Source organism: Tupaia chinensis, unplaced genomic scaffold, assembly GCF_000334495.1.
Source record: "Tupaia chinensis unplaced genomic scaffold, TupChi_1.0 Scaffold000710_1, whole genome shotgun sequence".
Taxonomy (NCBI): Eukaryota; Metazoa; Chordata; class Mammalia; order Scandentia; family Tupaiidae; genus Tupaia; species Tupaia belangeri.
In genome coordinates, this window is record NW_006160234.1 from 669,193 (window position 1) to 687,991 (window position 18,799).

Sequence of the window (18,799 nt, forward strand, 5' to 3'; positions counted from 1 at the left end):
TGGTTCCCTCCAAAACCCTATTCTTTTTTTTTCCTTTTTTTTTTTGAGAGATTTTCACTGTACGGCGCGTGCGCTCGCCAGACAGACAGAGAGAGACATAGAGACAGAAAGCGAGAAATCCCTCCCCAGGGGGGATGGTCACGCCGCCATCCCTTCTCCTCCATTTTCCTCTCGGGATCTTGGGCACGCCCGCACACGCGCCCGGCGTGAGTTTTAAGCCACCGGGTCCGGGACACGCACCACGGTCGACTACGTGGGAGTCCAGCGACATAGCCAATACGTTAACTGCTGGTTCCCTCCAAAACCCTATTCTTTTTTTTTCCTTTTTTTTTTTGAGAGATTTTCACTGTACGGCGCGTGCGCTCGCCAGACAGACAGAGAGAGACATAGAGACAGAAAGCGAGAAATCCCTCCCCAGGGGGGATGGTCACGCCGCCATCCCTTCTCCTCCATTTTCCTCTCGGGATCTTGGGCACGCCCGCACACGCGCCCGGCGTGAGTTTTAAGCCACCGGGTCCGGGACACGCACCACGGTCGACTACGTGGGAGTCCAGCGACATAGCCAATACGTTAACTGCTGGTTCCCTCCAAAACCCTATTCTTTTTTTTTCCTTTTTTTTTTTGAGAGATTTTCACTGTACGGCGCGTGCGCTCGCCAGACAGACAGAGAGAGACATAGAGACAGAAAGCGAGAAATCCCTCCCCAGGGGGGATGGTCACGCCGCCATCCCTTCTCCTCCATTTTCCTCTCGGGATCTTGGGCACGCCCGCACACGCGCCCGGCGTGAGTTTTAAGCCACCGGGTCCGGGACACGCACCACGGTCGACTACGTGGGAGTCCAGCGACATAGCCAATACGTTAACTGCTGGTTCCCTCCAAAACCCTATTCTCAGGAAACTATAAATAAAAAATGGGTTACTACAAAATAATGATGATAAAAATGACAAAACTAAAGTGTGCTTTACACATTAACAGTTAGTTGGTTCTTCTTATAAATCCTATTACTGTGATTAATTAAAAGTAATGAATACTTCCTGGAAGGAGATTATTCATTTAAAAAAGATGTTGTTATTAATCTGTTATTTCACATGTTGATATCAATCTCTTAAGTACATAAAATTCACAAGCATTCAAGAATGTATATTCTGTTGAAGATCGTAACTTTTACCACTTACGATTTCTGGCTATCAAACAAGCTTTTTAATACCTACTTTCAACAAAAACTATAAAGAAAAGAATAAAGCTAATTATTTCAGTATCTTAAAGTATAGCAACTGTTTTTCACTTTATAGGTTATAAAAGTTTTTTAAAAACAATAGGGGCCAGAGGTGGTGTGGTGGTTAGGGTGCCAGACTCCCACAGGGCTGACTGTAGTTCAAGTCTGGGAAATGGCAGCTTGAAAATCACACCAGGTGTGTGTGCATGCATGCCCAAAATCCCAAAAAGGAAATGGACAAGGGATTATAGCACAGCCATTCTTGTCCTCACACCCCTGAGGGTGATTTCTCACTTTCCCTCTCATTGTCTCTCTTTTAATGAGTGCATGTGCCATATGATAAAACCAAAATAATAAAAAAGAAAAGAAAAAGAAAAAGCCTATATCCAATAGCCTAACCCAAAATCTTTTCCATCTTTTTTTTTTACTTTTTTTTTTTTTTTTGGAGAGGTTTTTGCTATAGGGCGTGTGCACTCGTCAGAGAGAGACACAAAGATAGAAAACGAGAAATCACCCCCCAGGGGGGATGGCCATGCCGCAATCCTGTCTCCTCCGTTCTGGTCTTGGGCACACATGCACACGTGCCCGGCGTGAGTTTTAAGCCACCAGGTCCAGGACACGAACCGCGGTCGACTACGTGGGAGTCCAGCGACATAGCCATTACGTTAACTGCTGGTTCCCCATCTTTTTTTTTTTTTAAATGAATCTGCCACTTGCCTATAGTTACATTTCAACATCATATCAGCAAATAAAATATAAAAGTATCAACATGAACTCCTTGCCAGTCAGAATGCAGGTCTCAGGATACTTTCAATTTAATAACTTCCTTGTAATTCAGATTTACATATTTTAAAACAGGTTCAATAAAAGACTTATCAGGTATTTTTTTTCCCACTTGGTGGTCTTCACTTTTGAGCAGCTATACTGCAAGTGACATCAATTAACTGTACATCAAACAAGTACTGAGCAATGAGTTGTTTTTTGGAGAGGTTTTTGCTATAGGGGGTGTGTACTAGCCCGAAAGACAGAGAGAGACAGAGAGAGAGAAAGCAAGAAATCACCCCCCAGGGGGTATGGCCATGCCGCAAACCCTTCTCCTCCATTCTTTTCTTGGGATCTTGGGCACACATGTACACGTGCACAGCAAGAGATTAAGCCACCGGGTCCGGGACTCGAACCATGGTCGACTACATGGGAGTCCAGCGACATAGCCAATAGGCCAACTGCTGGTCCCAGAGCATTGAGTTTTATATACATTACCTGTAACCCTAAAAAAACCTGTAAGGGCAGTATTAATATTTTAATGAGCAGATATGCTGAGAAAGCTGAATAACAGCTAACACAAAGAAGGAGAACTGTATTATTTTTCTACAGCAATAAAAATATTCTATGCTATTATACCCGTGTCATTGCATGTTATTTCCTCTATTTTCAACATATTCTAACCACCCTCTTCAATTAATTCCTATTAACCCAGCCTAAATATAATGCCGCTAAAATCCCTACAATGACTATTCCCTTACATATCCCTATTTAATATAACCTCGCCTTTGCACTCCCCGTTACATTAGCGGGTACTATATATTCTCATAATACCCTTTACATATATATATTACACACAGTACCACATAGTTATTTGTCTGTTGATTTCTCCAATAGATTTACAATATTCTTTGATAATAACCAATTCTCTCATGTTTTTATTCTTAGCACAGAGTACAGTGTTTAGAATAGAACACTGAATGAGAACCAACTGCTAATGGAACTTAATTTTTGCAAGCTATATATTCATGGCTGATTTTTAACTTTATATAGTGAGCTACATAAAGATTCAAAAATACTCAGGCCAGCCCTGTACCCTACTGGTTAAAGTGAGTCAGATCACACGTGGCCAACCACAGTTCAAATCCCAATCCCCATAACCTAAAGCTCAAAAAAACATGAAGGGTACATGTGCATGTGTGCACAAAATCCCAACCTAATGGAGATGGGACTGTGGGGGTTCATGACCATAGGGATGCACAGGCATGCTCTCTCTCTCCCTCACTCTCTTTCTCTCATAAGCACACAAACCCTCTAGCAACTTAAAACAAATAAAAAGATTTAGCATTTCTCAATAGCCGGACAGCCCCTGGTCTGGTGGTCAAGGCAGCTAGATCCCACATGCCTACTGTGTAGTTTGAATCCAGGACTCAGGAACTAGAAAAGCATACTGGGCACGTGTGCCTGCATGCCCGAAATCCCAAAAGAAAGAAGACTCTGGACAAGAGATTGCAGGGTGATCATGCCCCACAGAGGTGCTTTTTTGCATGCTCTTTCTACCCCTGGCAAGCATATGCACCCTTTGGCAAACTGATTAAAAAATAAAAATTGCCCAATACAAAATAAAAATAGCCACTTCCCAAAATCTCTATAAATTTCCATATACTCTGGATGGCTATGTCAAAAAAATACATGTTCTATAATTAGAACTTTCCAGAAATCCAACATAAAAACCTAGAAATAGATCTAAAATATAAATTTGAGACATTCTAACAAAGTCCAGAAGAGGTACCTGAGATACGGGACATCCTTGTAGAAAAGTAACATTGTTCTAAGTCTTCAAAATGAGCAGTGAGTCGTTTACGTCTTGATGCTAATGTGCTATTATACCAAGGCTGTTTCTTTGTCTAAGGTAAGAAGAAAAGACACTAATAATTCTCTTTGCTTGAAGCAGAATACACAAATGTTTAGTTCCAAAAGTTCGTATCAGTAAAATGATAACAAATGGTGAAAAACTCTATTTGTATATTATATTTCCCAAATTTTCGCTTAAAATGAAAATAGAAACCAAATTTATACACAGAACAATTAAAACTAAAGAATAATCTTTAAAATAAGCATTGAGGGTCAGTTTTAGAAAACTAAAATGAGAACCATCATTCGACATTCCTAAGTAAAATAAGATAAAAATCCATTATATGTGTCATTCTAATATTCAGAATTTTGGGAATCTTATTGAATATACAGTAATTTTTAGGAAGCAGTTATTAAAGAAAAAAACTAAGCGTTTTTTATCATCCCTATATTATAGCCTTGTATTCTCTAAATTATAGAAACAGTTCTTAACTGTAAGAAATATCTGAGTTAATATTATTAGACTAAGAGGCAGCAAAATACGTTTAAGAGAATTTCACATATTCATTTTAAGAACAGAGTAACACAATCAGACAGTTAAAGATAACAAACTTAAAATATTGTAGCATATAAAAAAACAAAGACCTGTCATATTAAATATATATTATCTGCTGTATATTTATATCTAAAAGGATAATTTTTTAAACTTCACATTTCACTTAAAATCTTGATCATGATGTATGCTATATGCATTTTTTTCCAACAGAGAACTTTACATTTTTTGTCTGTTAAAAGTTTCTTTCTTTCCTTTGCAACTCATACCCACTGTCTACCACACACTTCTCTATAATCCACTCCAGTCTTACAGTCTCTGGTATCAACACTTATCCTCTCCATTATCATATCTTCAGCTCTTTCGATTTCTGCCATAGAGTGCAGATATTTGGTAAAAAAGGATAATTGTTAAACGAATTATTATTATCTACTATGCTCAAGACACATACACAACACAGAGAGATAAGATACATAAAGAGATTTTGAAATGACCTAAGTTCACCAACAACTATATCACAATGTCAAATGCATGAAGTAAGAAGCACAAAGGCTCTACAGTGCACACTTTACAGAACATCCCTGCTTTAGTAAAACTGGGATGGAGGTAAGTATTTTACTTTAAAGCACTGCTTGACTCTCAAGAAAGTAAGATGAATTCTAAAGATATAAAAGATAAAACTAAAGCTGAACTCAAGAGAGGCGATGATAAACAAATAACAATAGCACAGAGTGGCAAGGAAAGGAAGAGGCCAATGAATATATGTGTACAAATCTCCACCTAAGAACAAATACTTAAACTGGGAAATGGAGAATAAGGCCTGGAGACTACCACAAGTGGAGAAACTGAAAACGGAATTTGTAAACTAAAAAACTCTCTGAAGGAATTACCTAGAATAAAGAACAAAACTAAGAGAGACAGGGATTTCAAAGGGAGGGTAAAAGGCATAAAAGAATCATTGTTTGAAATAAGGCCAGCGTTCCAGAGGAAGAATGTACGACACTGAAAAAGAAATAGTTGAAAAGCTGATCATTAAGAATTTTCTAGAACTAAAAAACATATATGAAAAAAACAGAAATTATTCCTATCAAAAAAAAAGATCCATAATTAGATCTGCTAAGATGAAACTGTGTTTTTTTCCAAGGGCAAAAAAGAAAATCTTAGAACCAGACAGACAGAAAAGACAACTTAAGAGAAACAAAAACAGGGGTTAGATCTGTCTGGGCCAATGGGCCAACTGCATGGTTTAAGTACCAGACACAATGGCTTGAAAAACATGGTGGGTGCATTTGCATGCATGCCTAAAATCCTCAGATGAGGAGAGAAGAGATCCGGGCATTCCCCTTGGGGGTACTTTCTCACTTACATGCATGTACTTGCTTGTTCTCTCTTTCTTAAAACATTATTAATATATTTTCATACTAAGAATTTTTATCTCTCGAATTGATTCCAAATTGATGAAAGACAAATATAAACCCTGAACTATTAGGTCGTAGGGAAAATCATGATGTATTTTTCTATCGAAAGTACATCATGACTTTCCTGACAACCCAATTTATACTTATAGAAGAAAATATAAGGAAAACATTTCAGGACATTAGTATGATAATGTTCATGAATAAAAACTTTAAACAGATTATTGAATAAAACCTTAAAAACACATGATAAAAAGGCAAAAATAGAAAATAAGATTATACAAAATAAAAAGTTTCTAGATATTAAAGAAAATAATCAATATAGTGAATAAACAACCCACAGAAAAGGAGAAAATATCTGCATACTACTCATTTGGCAAGAGATTAATAATCTTCCTACTGACAACTAGTCACAAGAATATACAAGTAACTCAAACTCAGTAGCCAAATAACAAGTAAACTGACTTTAAAATGGCAAAATAACCTAAATAAACAATTCTCAAGAGAAGACATACAGGGGTGAGGTGGCAGTGCGGTTGTAATGCAACCAGACTCGCATGAGAAACAACCTGTGTTTGGTTCCCTGGAACTCCCTCAAGTAGAGTATGGGCACGAATGGCTGTGATGGGCTGTTTGGGGGACAGATTACAACATGGGACCTTTTGGGTGGTGCCCCCCCCCTCTCTCTCTCTCTTATAAAAGAAAGAGCAAATAAAAATGTTTAAATACATGTGGCAACTACATGAAAACATGTTTAACATCACTAATCATTACAAAAATGCAAATAAAAAACAAAATAAGATTTTCTCTCATCCCAGTAAAAATGGCTATTAACAGAAAAACAAGAAAACAAATCTGGCAGAGGATGTGGAAGAAGAGTACTCTTTTTACACTGTTTGTAGGAATGTAATTTAGTACAGCCATTACACAAAACAGCATGGAGTTTCCTCAATAAACTAAAAATAGAACTGCCATATCCCATTATTGGGTATACATCCAAAGGAAAGAAAATCAGTATGTCATAAAGATACCTGTGCTGCAATGTTTACTTCAACACTATCCACACTAACCAAGATATGAGATCAACGTAAGTCTTTACTAATTGACAAATGATGAAAGAAAATGTGGTGTGTATATGTGTGTGTGCATGTGCCCACGAACAGTACAAAAGGCATTATGGGGCCAGCAGGTAGTGTGGAGGTTAAGCTGGCTAGAACCCAAATGGCTGACTCTGTGGTTCGAGTTCTGAACCCATCATCTTGAAAAATCATGCCAGTCGCATATGTGTACATACCCAAAGTCCCAAGAAGGGAAGGGAGGAAGGAGGAGTTGAGACATGGCCATCCCTATGGGGGATGTTTCTCACTTTCCCTCTCTCTCCAGCAAGCACACATGCACTATGCAGCACTCTCCCCCACCCCCCCAAAAAAAAAAGATATTAGGACAGTTCTTAAAATCTGAGTAAGAGGGCCAGCAGGTGGTGTAAAGGTGCTGGACTCCCACATGGCTAACTGTGATTTCCCGGACCTGGTGGCTTTCTCTCTCTCTTTCTCTTTGTCTCTCTGTTTCTGCTGAATGCATGTGCCCTACTGCAAATTTTGAAAGTAAAAATGATAATAAATTAAATTAAATTTAAAAGAATACAGGGATCAGAAAATACCACTCGTTCAATGTTAACTTCTTGAATTTTATAATTATATTGTGACTACATAAGAAAATACCTTTATTTTGAGAAATGAACACTGAAATATTTGAGGGAAAAGGGACATACATCTGTAACTTACTCAAACAACCCATAGAAAAATAATTACACACACACACATACATACATATATGACACATACATGACAATGATAAAATAAGTACAATAAAATGTTAATGTTCAGACAATGTAGATGAAGGGTATAAAGGAATTCTTTTAGTATTCTTGTTACTTTTCTTCAAGTCCAAAATTATTGCAATATTAAAAATTTTAAAAAGGCCTCAGAAATACATTCAACAGATATCAGTAGTCTCAACTCAAAAATAAGAGTAACTCAAAATAATCATATAATTAATTAGAAGAGGTAAAGGTATAGTCAAAATAACCACATAGTTAAAGAGATGAAGTCAGTGTCTATTTTATGTGAATATAGTTTTATTTTCCACACAAAAGCTTTATATTTCCACATAATGAAAGGTAATTCTATCAAGAGATTATAACTCTAATATTTCTAACACAAACAATGGCCTAATTATTCATAATTTCCTTCTAAATTATTTCTTTCCTCTCAAGGCCTGATAATCCCAGAGAGTTACATCAAATTCTTTTTAACTCATATCATTTATAAGCAAATAAACAATTCATTCTGCCAGTATGTATCAGAGAGATTTGAGTTAAAGTCACATCATTCAAAAGAGTTGTCTTTAGGATAGGGCATGTCAATAATCTAATCTTTGCTATTACAACTCAGATGATTATATTTATGGTCCCACTGTAACATCTTGTTAAATCCATCATTTACCTGAGAACTGCCACTGAAACCTGGAGGTTGGCTGTATTCTGTGGAATCAATAATACTACTGTAAAAATGAAGAGAGAAAAATGTGGTTTCAGTATTTATATTAACAGAACACAGGGAACTAAAAAATATATAAACCCAGTATTTCTGATTTCCAAGCAAAGAAAATATTTATTGCCAAATATTTAATTTAAACACTAAATGCACAATCAATAAATATAAAATTAGCAAACATTGAAGAAATTTGCCACTTTACCCCACCACTTCAAACATACACACAAGGAAAGAATATCAATAGGCAACAACCACAAGTTAAGTGTCTACATGAATTTGTTTCTATTTCATTTTCAAATAGGTAATAAGTTGTCTGAGCTTAAATAAAAGATTTATAGCATTGGGAAAAGAACAAAAGCATTTGATCAAAAGCTATGGTTAACAGACCCTGCTATGCCACTAAAAATCTAGGTGCTCCTGAACTGATTACCTTTTAATCACTCAAGTTTCCTCATCTGCAAAAGGAGGTAAGAGGGGACTAGCCCTCTCTAGGTTAGGCTCTAGAGCTCTGCTGGAGGGGTCCGACCCAGCAGGGCCCCAGGATCTGTTTGAGCCCCCTAACCTTTGAGCACAGCCTTGGTTGGCTCAGCACATTGGCAAGGCGGCTGCAGTATGCCCCCCTCCCCTCCACCTATGAGCAAAGCTTAGGTTGACTCAGCATGTTGGCAAGGCCGCTTGCTGTATGCTCCAGAAACTGCGGTGGTAGCCTTGCTGGGAAGCAACCCCCCTCAGACTCCCTGATATACTACTATGAAAGAATTACATAGTTCTCTTATACATCCTGAGTATATGATAAGATTTCCTGAAAGTCCCCCAACCACTCCCTTTTGCCCTGATCACCTACTGTTAATTACAATGCTTCATTCCTGTGGTAATAATAGAGGGTGTGCCAAAGTTCTATCTAGGCAGAAATAATCTTCTTGACCTTTGGAAGGCCCTTTAAGATACATTTAACATAAGCTTAAAAATAATCTTCTCTTTACATAAAATAGGATTAGGTCAAAACTGGCCCAGGATATCCCAGCCCTCACCAAGTGAAATAGATAAATATATTAGGATTCCTTAAATTAAGTTTTAGATCACTATAAAACTATGTAAGTATCATTCTTTATTGAGATTCATAAGAACTAATATCTATACTTGAGTTTGTTTTTTTTCTTAGCATCATATTCAGTAATCACAAGATGGCTGCTGCCAAGCATCGGCTAATAATTAACTCTGCTTGCTAGAGGCTATTTCCAGAAACAACATCCCATGAAGTTTCTGAAGACCTGCCTACATCAAACAAACAATTGTTAAACTGTAATAGACCCGCCCTTAATCCAACCCTGAATGGAATCTATATAGGTTCCCTATTGTTAAAACTTTATGAACTGATAATTAGAACACATAGCTCCTCACCCGTTTACTTGCATGTGTCACATTTTCAATAAAAAGGCATGATAATTCCTAGCAGTTGTCACTCTTCAGAGAGCCATCTCTAGGGTTGTCCGACTGAGGACGTGCATGAAAATGGCACCAAGGCCTCAGTCTTCCCTTCCTGTGCTGCCTCTGACGAGTCAACCCACCCCCGCCGAAGCTAAACCCCGGCAAAGCTCTTCTCACCTCCAAAATGTTATGATAAAGCTTCAAGTGAAAGAAAATATATTAAAAAAAAAGGAAAAGGAAAAATGGAGTATCTGATAAAATAATAATCTTTCTCTCAAAACCATAAATTTATAGATTAGTTTCCTCTGCCCTGGTCAAATATAACCTACTTTCTGTATTAATTCTTTTTATTTGATTTGCATCCTCTATACCTTCTTCTAACTCTAGAAAAGCTTTCAGAAGTTCATATTATCTTTTCTTCCTCTATCTTCTTATTTCTATCTTGCCATTTCATTGCTCCTATTTCTATCACATTTTTAAATAAAATAAATTAGCCTATAAAACTATCAACAACAGGACCAGCAGTTGGCGTAATGGCTATGTCGCTGGACTCTCATGTAGTCAACCACGGTTTGAGTCCTGGACCTAGAAACTTAAACCAACATCAGTCTCGTGTGCGTGCATGCCTAAGATCCCGAGAGGAGAACGGAAGAAAAGGGAATTCGGTGTGGCCATCCCCACTGGAGGGTGATTTCTCGCTTTCTGTCTCTCTGTCTCTCTCTGTCTTTTTGGTGAGTGCATTCGCCCTATAGCAAAAACCTCTTAAAAAAAAAAAAAAAATCCCCAAAACCACCATCAACTAAAAATTGTAACACATATATACCAACAGTGAAAACCTGTTTTACTTTTTATTCATGCTTCTTCCCTATTTCTATTGTAAACATTCATTTTTACCCAAATGAAATTTAAGTAGTAAAAGATACTAATTAAAAATAGTTCTCTAAACAAATACACAAAATCATTCAAAGGTTATAACATGAGAAGTATCTTTGAAAGTACAGAGTTTGAATTTTACCTCTTCACAGTTAATATTTGACTCTGACAAAGTATCTTATTTGACCTGTAGGTTTTCTACCTATTAAATTATGATGAGAAAGTTTTTGTTTTGTTCAGAGGAATTTTTACTATAGGGTGTGTACACTCACCAGAAAGACAGAGTGAGAAAGCACCTCCCAGGGGTGGAGGCCACACCATAGTCCCTTCTGCCTCCATTTTCCTCTCGGCATCTTGGGCACGCAAATGATAGGTCAGAAAGGTGTGTGATTTCAATGAAATTATATGTATAAAGTTCTCATGATTTCAAAATACAGTAAAATTCAATAAATTTTAGCTTCTATTTAATAAAACTGGTCAATAACCAAAAACCTCACACTTTCAAAAATAAACCATGGAGGGCCAGTTAGCAGAACAGTGGTTAAGGCAACTGGATCCCACATGGTCAAGTGTGTGGTTCAAGTCCCAGGTCCGGTAGATGCATGCATGAGTCCCCAAACTCCTGAGAAGCGAGGCTAGCAGGTGATTTGGTGGATGAGGCACTGGACTCCCACCTGGCTGATACAGTTCCAGTCCTAGACCCGAAGGCTTGAAAATCATGCCAGGTGCATGTATGTTCCTGCTCAAAATCCCAAAAGAATGGAGAAGGAATTGTGGTGTGACCATTTCCCCAGGGGGGTGATTTCTTACTTTCTCTTCCTTTATCTTTGTCTCTCTCTGGCAAGCACACAAGCCCCATGGCAAAAACCTACTTAAATACATATATATATATTGAGAGGAGAAGGGATCGTGGCAAGGCCTCGTCCTCTGGGGGTGCTTTCTCACTCTCTCTCTCTTTCTCTAATGAGCACATGTATACTATGGCAAATTTTTTTTTTTTAATTATTAACTGTTCTTTAAAAAAGCAGAACAGGTCCAGCTCCACAGCCTAATGGTTAAAGAATTAATGGATCCACACAACTGACTACAGTTCAAATCCTGGCCCGAACAGTTTGAAAAAGAAACCAGAGGGGATCAGCAGTTGGCGTAATGGCTATGTCGCTGGACTCCCGCGTAGTCGACCGCGGTTCGTGTCCCAGACCCAGTGGCTTAAAACTCAGGCCGGGTGCGTGTGCGTGCGTGCCCAAGATCCCGAGAGGAGAATGAAGGAGAAGGGATTGCGGCGTGACCACCCCCCCTGGGGGGGGGGAGATTTCTCGCTTTCTGTCTCTCTGTCTGTCTCTGTCTGTCTGGCGAGTGCCTGCGCCCTATAGCGAAAACCTCTCCAAAAAAAAAAAAAAAAGAAAAAGAAACCAGACACGTGTAAATGTGTGCCCCAAATTCTGTGATGGAAAAACGGAGAAAAGAGGATCGTGGTATGATCATGCCCCCACTGTGTGGTGGTTTCTCTCCCCCTGACCTATGTCTGGTGAGTGCATGATCCTTCTGGCAAAAAATTTTAAAAGGAGCACATATTAACAGGTATTCATTATGCTTTTGATTATTCCTACAGTAAAACTCAATTATACTAAAAATAGCCTATACAGTACTTACACTATAAATTAAAGAATTTACACACTCTAGTAATAGGTATCTTTCATGAAATATAGCAATGCTCATCTTCTTTGTAGAGTCATACACTAATGTGACAAGATCACATGCTACTTTCAGACTTCCATCAAGGGACTAACAATAAAAATAAGAGATTCCATATATTTAAAAATTTCTCTGTTCCTTTTACTAGTAAAGCTATTAATCTTTTTTAATTTTTTTGGAAAGGCTTTTGCTATAGAGCACTTGTGCTCACCAGAAAGACTGAGACAGAGAGCGAGAAATCACTCCCCCAGGGGGAATGACCATGCCGCAATCCCTTCTCCTCTTGGGATCTTGGGCATGCACGCATGCACATGCACCTGTCGTGAGTTTAAGCCACTGGGCCCAGGACTTGAACCATGGTCGACTACATGGGAGTCCAACGACATAGCCATTATGGTAACTACTGGTCCCAAACTAGTAATCCTTTTACTAGCAATCACCTAGCATTTGTATAATATTAATAAAACTATATGGTTGCATATTCAGAGGCCAATAGAATAGAGCAATTACTAGTTTTTTTTTAATGCTTTTATGATTCCAAATCCTAGAAATACAAGCCTAAACCATTAAGCTAATATCTCAGTGTGTACAGTGAAATAATACTATAATTCAAACATTTGTTTTTAGAAAACCTATTTGTTGAAGACAGTGAAATATGTTTTAAATGGTATTTTATTAATAATAACTATAGAGTTTACAATGTATTATATATTGGGTATTGATTTTACTCACTAAGAAAATTTATAATACAAACTAGCACAAAAGAAACTTGAAAAAGAAAACTCCTTAATTCTGCTTTCTAAATAAATAAATAAATGTAAATAAATAAATAATGTATACACACACACACACACACACACACACACACACACACACATATACATGATAAGAATATTACAAAGTACTGACAGGACTGGTCCATCTTGATTTTCTTCCTATATTACTTTTTAATGCTTAACTTATTCACTGGAATTGAATGGACCAAAAAACACCCAGTCTGGGCTGGCCCCATAGCCTGGTGTTTCAGGGAGATGGATCCTATGTGGCCAACCATGATCTGAATCCCAGCCCCAGAGGTTTGAAAAAGATGTCAAAGATGTCAAGCACATATGCATACATGTATGATCGAAATCCCAATAGGATGGAGATATGGAAGAGAAAAGTTTGGGGTGTAACCACATAAGGTTCTCATAATAGAAAAACCAATAAATCTGGAAAAGACCTTTTAAAAGAGAATCTGCATAGAAGAAAACTTAACTTTCTAGTGAAGAATACAAACAAAATCTATCTGACAATAATAATCACAAAAGAGTTAATAAAATTGTAACGACATACCATTTCTTTAAAAATGAACCAAATATCAAATATGGATAGTTTAATATATAACTTTTCCCAGTATCTCTGACTTTGTATCTTAATGGTCATTTTCACAAAAAAGCATGTATGTAGAGGCTATATATCATTTTCCCTCCAAGTTTCTCTCTTTAATCTTTGAGTGATAGTCAAATGACATTTTTAAAGAAAATATCAAAACCTTCTTATGAAGAAATTGTTTCCTTACTTTTCCATCTACTGTTAACCAGTATAACTGCCAGAATATTAAGCAACAATAGCTTTGCAAGGAATTCTAGCAATTTCCCAACATTTTCATAGACTTCATAAAATCTGTACTTTTTAAAATTTTTCTTTTTTAAAAAAAACTGCTATAGGGCACATGTGCTCACCAGATAAAGATGGAAAAAAGAGGGAGGGAGTGGGGATGAGAAAGCACCAGGTGGGATAACCATGCCACAATCCCTCTTCCATTCCTCTCACAAGATTTTGGGCAAATATGCACATGCACCTGGTGTGTTTTTCAAGCCTCAGGATCTGGGACTTAAACTGAGTAGTCAACCACCTGGGTTCTAGCCACCTTAACTACCACACAACATGGTTGGCCTGAAATCTTGTCCTTTTTGCAAGATGTGCTGCTGTACCACTCTTATCTCTTCCACCAATAAAATCTTAATAAAAACCATCACCTCCTCTCTTTTGAACTGCAACACTTCTTAATTTTTCCCTTGGTTCCAATAGCAAGAGGATGGGAGAGACAGATATTGTCTTCTCTATCCTCCACCGGGGAACTCAAAATCTAAGTCAGATTTTGCTTACTACTACTACAACTTTTTATCATATTTACTATTTATTTTTGTGTAAACTTAATGTTACATCCTTGGTGAAATTTGACTAAACTAAAAGTAGGATGCGCTTACAAACCCCTAGCATGCCTAATTTCTCTTTCTAAGGTACTATTTTTATTTTATGCTACAGGTACTAGCATGATATACAGATTCTTATTTAGTATTCCCCATGAGTTCCATGTAAAAATCCCTAAAGGTAAACTCCATAAGGTCTGAGACTCGATCAGCCAGATTCAACACTTAGAATAGTGCCCACCACATCAGAGGCATTCGCTAAATAGCGTAATTAAGTGGACATGCTACATTGGTACATGTCCATAAAATCAAACAGTCAGTGAAAGAGAGAGTAACAAAGACCTGGATACAACAGATAGAAAGAAATGCAACTGTTAAAACAGAGAGATGAAGATAGGAATTGAATGTCAGTTTATTAGTGAATTTTTTATATAACTTTCACTTGCCTGTATGCATACACACTAATTAATATCCCATTCAAAAAGATTTCATATGCATTGGTAAGTGAAAGTCAGGATAAAATATGGCAATATACAACAGACCCAGTCTTTTATAAATGTCTTAAAGTAAAATACAGAGGAAAACTAGTTCAATTACACAACTAAAGTGATTCCCAGAATCAACTAGAACTCACAAGGATTCTCTATACTATAGTTATTATAAAACATGTTAGACCTCTCTGGAGCACTCCTTAACTGTAACAGAACCTTTTCCCCAAAAATCACGAACAAACTAAACCCATAATAACTTTTCTGAATTGATAAAACATTCTAAAGGTTAGTGTAATCTACTGTAGTAACATTAAAGTTCCTAGTAATCTACATGGTATTCTGAAACTAATTTGTCTGAAAAACTTTCATTGGACCATTATCCTAAAAGTAATAATAAATCAAAAACCAATTATTTATTTCTTTTTTTATTTTTTGGGCCATAGGGTATTTGTGGTCACATGAGAGAAACACCAAATTACTCCCTAGAGAATATAGCCACAATCACCCCCCAGGGGGGATGGCCACAATCTATTTTCCTCTCAGGATTGGGTGCAGATGGGCACACATGGCCGGCATGATTTTCAAGTGGCCTGGACTCAAACTGTGGTCCATGGGGGAATCCATGAGAATCCAGTGCCTTAACTACCACACCACACCTGCTGGCCCCATGTAATTGCTCTTACTTTGAACATTTCAATCACAAAATTCAAAATTTACTAAGCACATATTTCAGAAGACAGAATTTTAGAGCTAAAAGAGATCAGATCTTTACTATATCTTACAAATACTAAATGAGGTCAGAATTATTCTAAATAGTGATGAGTAAAACAAATATAATCCCTGTGCCTATAAGAGTATTATGGAAGAAAGATTTGAATAAGAAAACAGGGAGATCTAAACTAACAGATCTATCTAGTGCCCCATTCTAAATCTGGGGAAAGTGATCTAGTCAAGACAATTTAGTAAGATGGAAGAAAATTCAAGGTTTTAACTTATCACACATTTCTCTGTTATTACCATTTAATGTTCTCAAATTTAGATTTTTAATGTCATCTGACTCTAATTCATAAGATATTTAAGCTATAATTATTTCAAGAAATTCACCAAAATTTTAACCTAACTATGAATTCGTATTATAATATTCTATTGACTAAGTCTTTCTGGCGTAAAAATTCAAAGCATTAAGGAAATAGAAGGGCCATCTAAATCTCATTTCTGTATCGTAACCGAAAGTAGTTTATCAGGAGTTTAATACATTGCATGGAAAATGCTCCCAAAGACTAGTACCATATGTGCACTTTTTGGAAAGTTCATTTATTCATTTTTTCTGAGAAAGAGACAGGCAATCCAAATAGGGTCTTTATGCCAATATCTACCCAAGTCTTAGCCCTGATTACAGCCATACCTGCATGCACCCAGCCTACACAGGAATCCTTAGAATTCAAACTCAGGACCTTCCCATGTTACTCCAAACAGCTGAGCATTGTTTTACTCTTCTGCCAACATCTGGCCCTTATGTGTGCACTTGGCACCATGAATTCTAGGAAATCACGAGAGTAAGCTTTGTACCTGTGTGATGGAGAGGGAGCTTCAAATTGAGGAACTGTGCTATCCTCACTGACAGGAGAGTATAAGCCACTCATTTCCTGAAAGTACAATTATGAAAGTTATATTAGATATTTCATATAGAACATATGTAAACCAGAAAGCAATATGATATTATCTCCCTTTCCAATCCTGGCTTTTCCTCACTCCCTGTATGTCTCAACATGCAAATTTCTACAAACTTCCTTTCCACAGAGCATATAAGCAAAGACATCTAAAAAGTTGAGAAGCCTTTTTATGTGGTACACATTCTAAGGAATTATAAATTATTTAATAAATATCATTCATCACTAACAAGGCCACCAAATGCAATAAAAGACAAATGTAAGTATTTAAAATACAATGTTTAGTATATGATGTGAATAGTGAACTGGCTAATCTCTAATTCAGGTGATAATCCACTGACAAATATTATGATAACTATGACATAATGTAAATAGTTGATCTCGTTCAACTCTTTAAAGTATGCCCCCGCAAAAAGACATGTCCATCTCTACTTGAAAAATGTTCTCTGCAAACATTAAGAAACACAATATTCCTCTTCCATTCAAATGTCAAGTTTAATAATGACTTAAACTCTAGCACTTTTGATCATTAACTCAGAGAAAGTGCTATAACCCCTAAACAGCTATTATCTCATAAATTATGTCTCTGAATCATACTGACAATCTAGGCTCCTTTGTGTGCTCCATTCTGACAAATGGAAAAGCAACAAATTCTAAGATGCCACTAAAGAAGTATATAATCAGGTAGAATCATTTTTGTCTAATCCAAGCTCAGATCAAACATATAACCAAGTAAATGACATAAATGTAAGAATAAGATAAGGATGTCACATGGGATATTGAGCATTCCCAAGATATTAAACCCTTTATTTATTTATTTATTTATTTATTTATTTATTTATTTGGGAGGGTTTTGCTATAGGGCACGTGTGCTCGCCAGAAAGTCAGAGACAGAGAAACAGAAAGTGAGAAATCAACCCCTGGGGGGGATAGCCACACTGCAGTCCTTTTTCCTCCATTCTCCTCTCAGGATCTTGGGCCCGCAAACACATGCACCCGGTGGGAGTTTAAGCCACCAGGTCCGGGACTCGAACTGTGGTCGACTATATGGGAGTCCAGTGACATAGCCATTACACCAACTGCTAGTCCCAAAACCCATTATATTTTAACATTTTCTACATATCAGCAAAAGAAAATTACAACACATGTGAATACTTAAAAACACAAAATTTAAATATAGACAAAGATGATGAAAAAGCATAGGAGCCTTCCAAGAATCCTCCCATGAATTTCTACGGTATGTTACGTTATATTATAAGTTCTCAGAATATTGTTCACATAGTCTCACATCTCTTGTAATTTATCTTTACATCTAGTAATACAAACAGTAAATATGTACAAATTGTTTACTTAATAAAAAATCAAATAGTGGTGAAAAATTTCAGCAGTAATAACTTAACGTTCTGTGGAAGCTAATTTTAAGTTAAAATGATAACACTCTAAGAAAACTAAGTAATCTTTTTAATCCAATCAATATGGATTATGGCAGTAAACATTTTAAAAACAAATTCAGACTACATTTTATCATCAAGTGTTAGAATGTTTTTCTACAAAACTGCACTCTCAACTAAAATTAAAGTAACATCTGTTACTTTCTTCATAACCAAGACAAATACAGTAAATTTAATGTAGTAATTTGAAGGAAAGGTGACAATTTTATGAAACTGAAAAACTGCTAGAGATGCAAGACATTCTTGACTCTTACTTCCACTCTTTTAATATCCTCTTCCAAAACACTTAGCTCCTTCTGGATCTGTTCCAATTGCTATAGATTAGAAAAAGAGAGAAAAAATGCCTAAATCAAACCGCAATAACATCACCACAATCACAAACTTTACATTAGGAAATTATTATTTCTAAAAAACTAGCACTAATAGTAAATCAGAGGAATGAAAAAACACACGCCAAAACAAAAAGGTAGAAGTTTCAGTGTTAAAATGCATAGACTGAACAGTTTAAAAAGTGTAATGTGCTTATTTAAAACAACAGGAATTGGCTTTACAACAAAATATGAAAGGCAACAATGACAAGTAGCTCAAAAAAGGAAGCTATCCAAAAAACTTTTATATTATCTCATTTAATTTTTTAAAT

General features: G+C 36.7%; 1 protein-coding gene across 1 annotated transcript in view; it reads right to left on the minus strand.

Annotated features, from left to right (window-relative positions):
• COP1 (COP1 E3 ubiquitin ligase) overlaps window positions 1-18,799 on the minus strand; it is a 250,489-nt gene that overhangs the window by 154,546 nt on the left and 77,144 nt on the right. Inside the window, 4 exon segments of the mRNA XM_027776743.1 lie at window positions 3,772-3,886; window positions 8,306-8,363; window positions 16,608-16,684; window positions 18,414-18,473. Of these exon segments, the coding sequence (XP_027632544.1) occupies window positions 3,772-3,886; window positions 8,306-8,363; window positions 16,608-16,684; window positions 18,414-18,473 (310 nt within the window).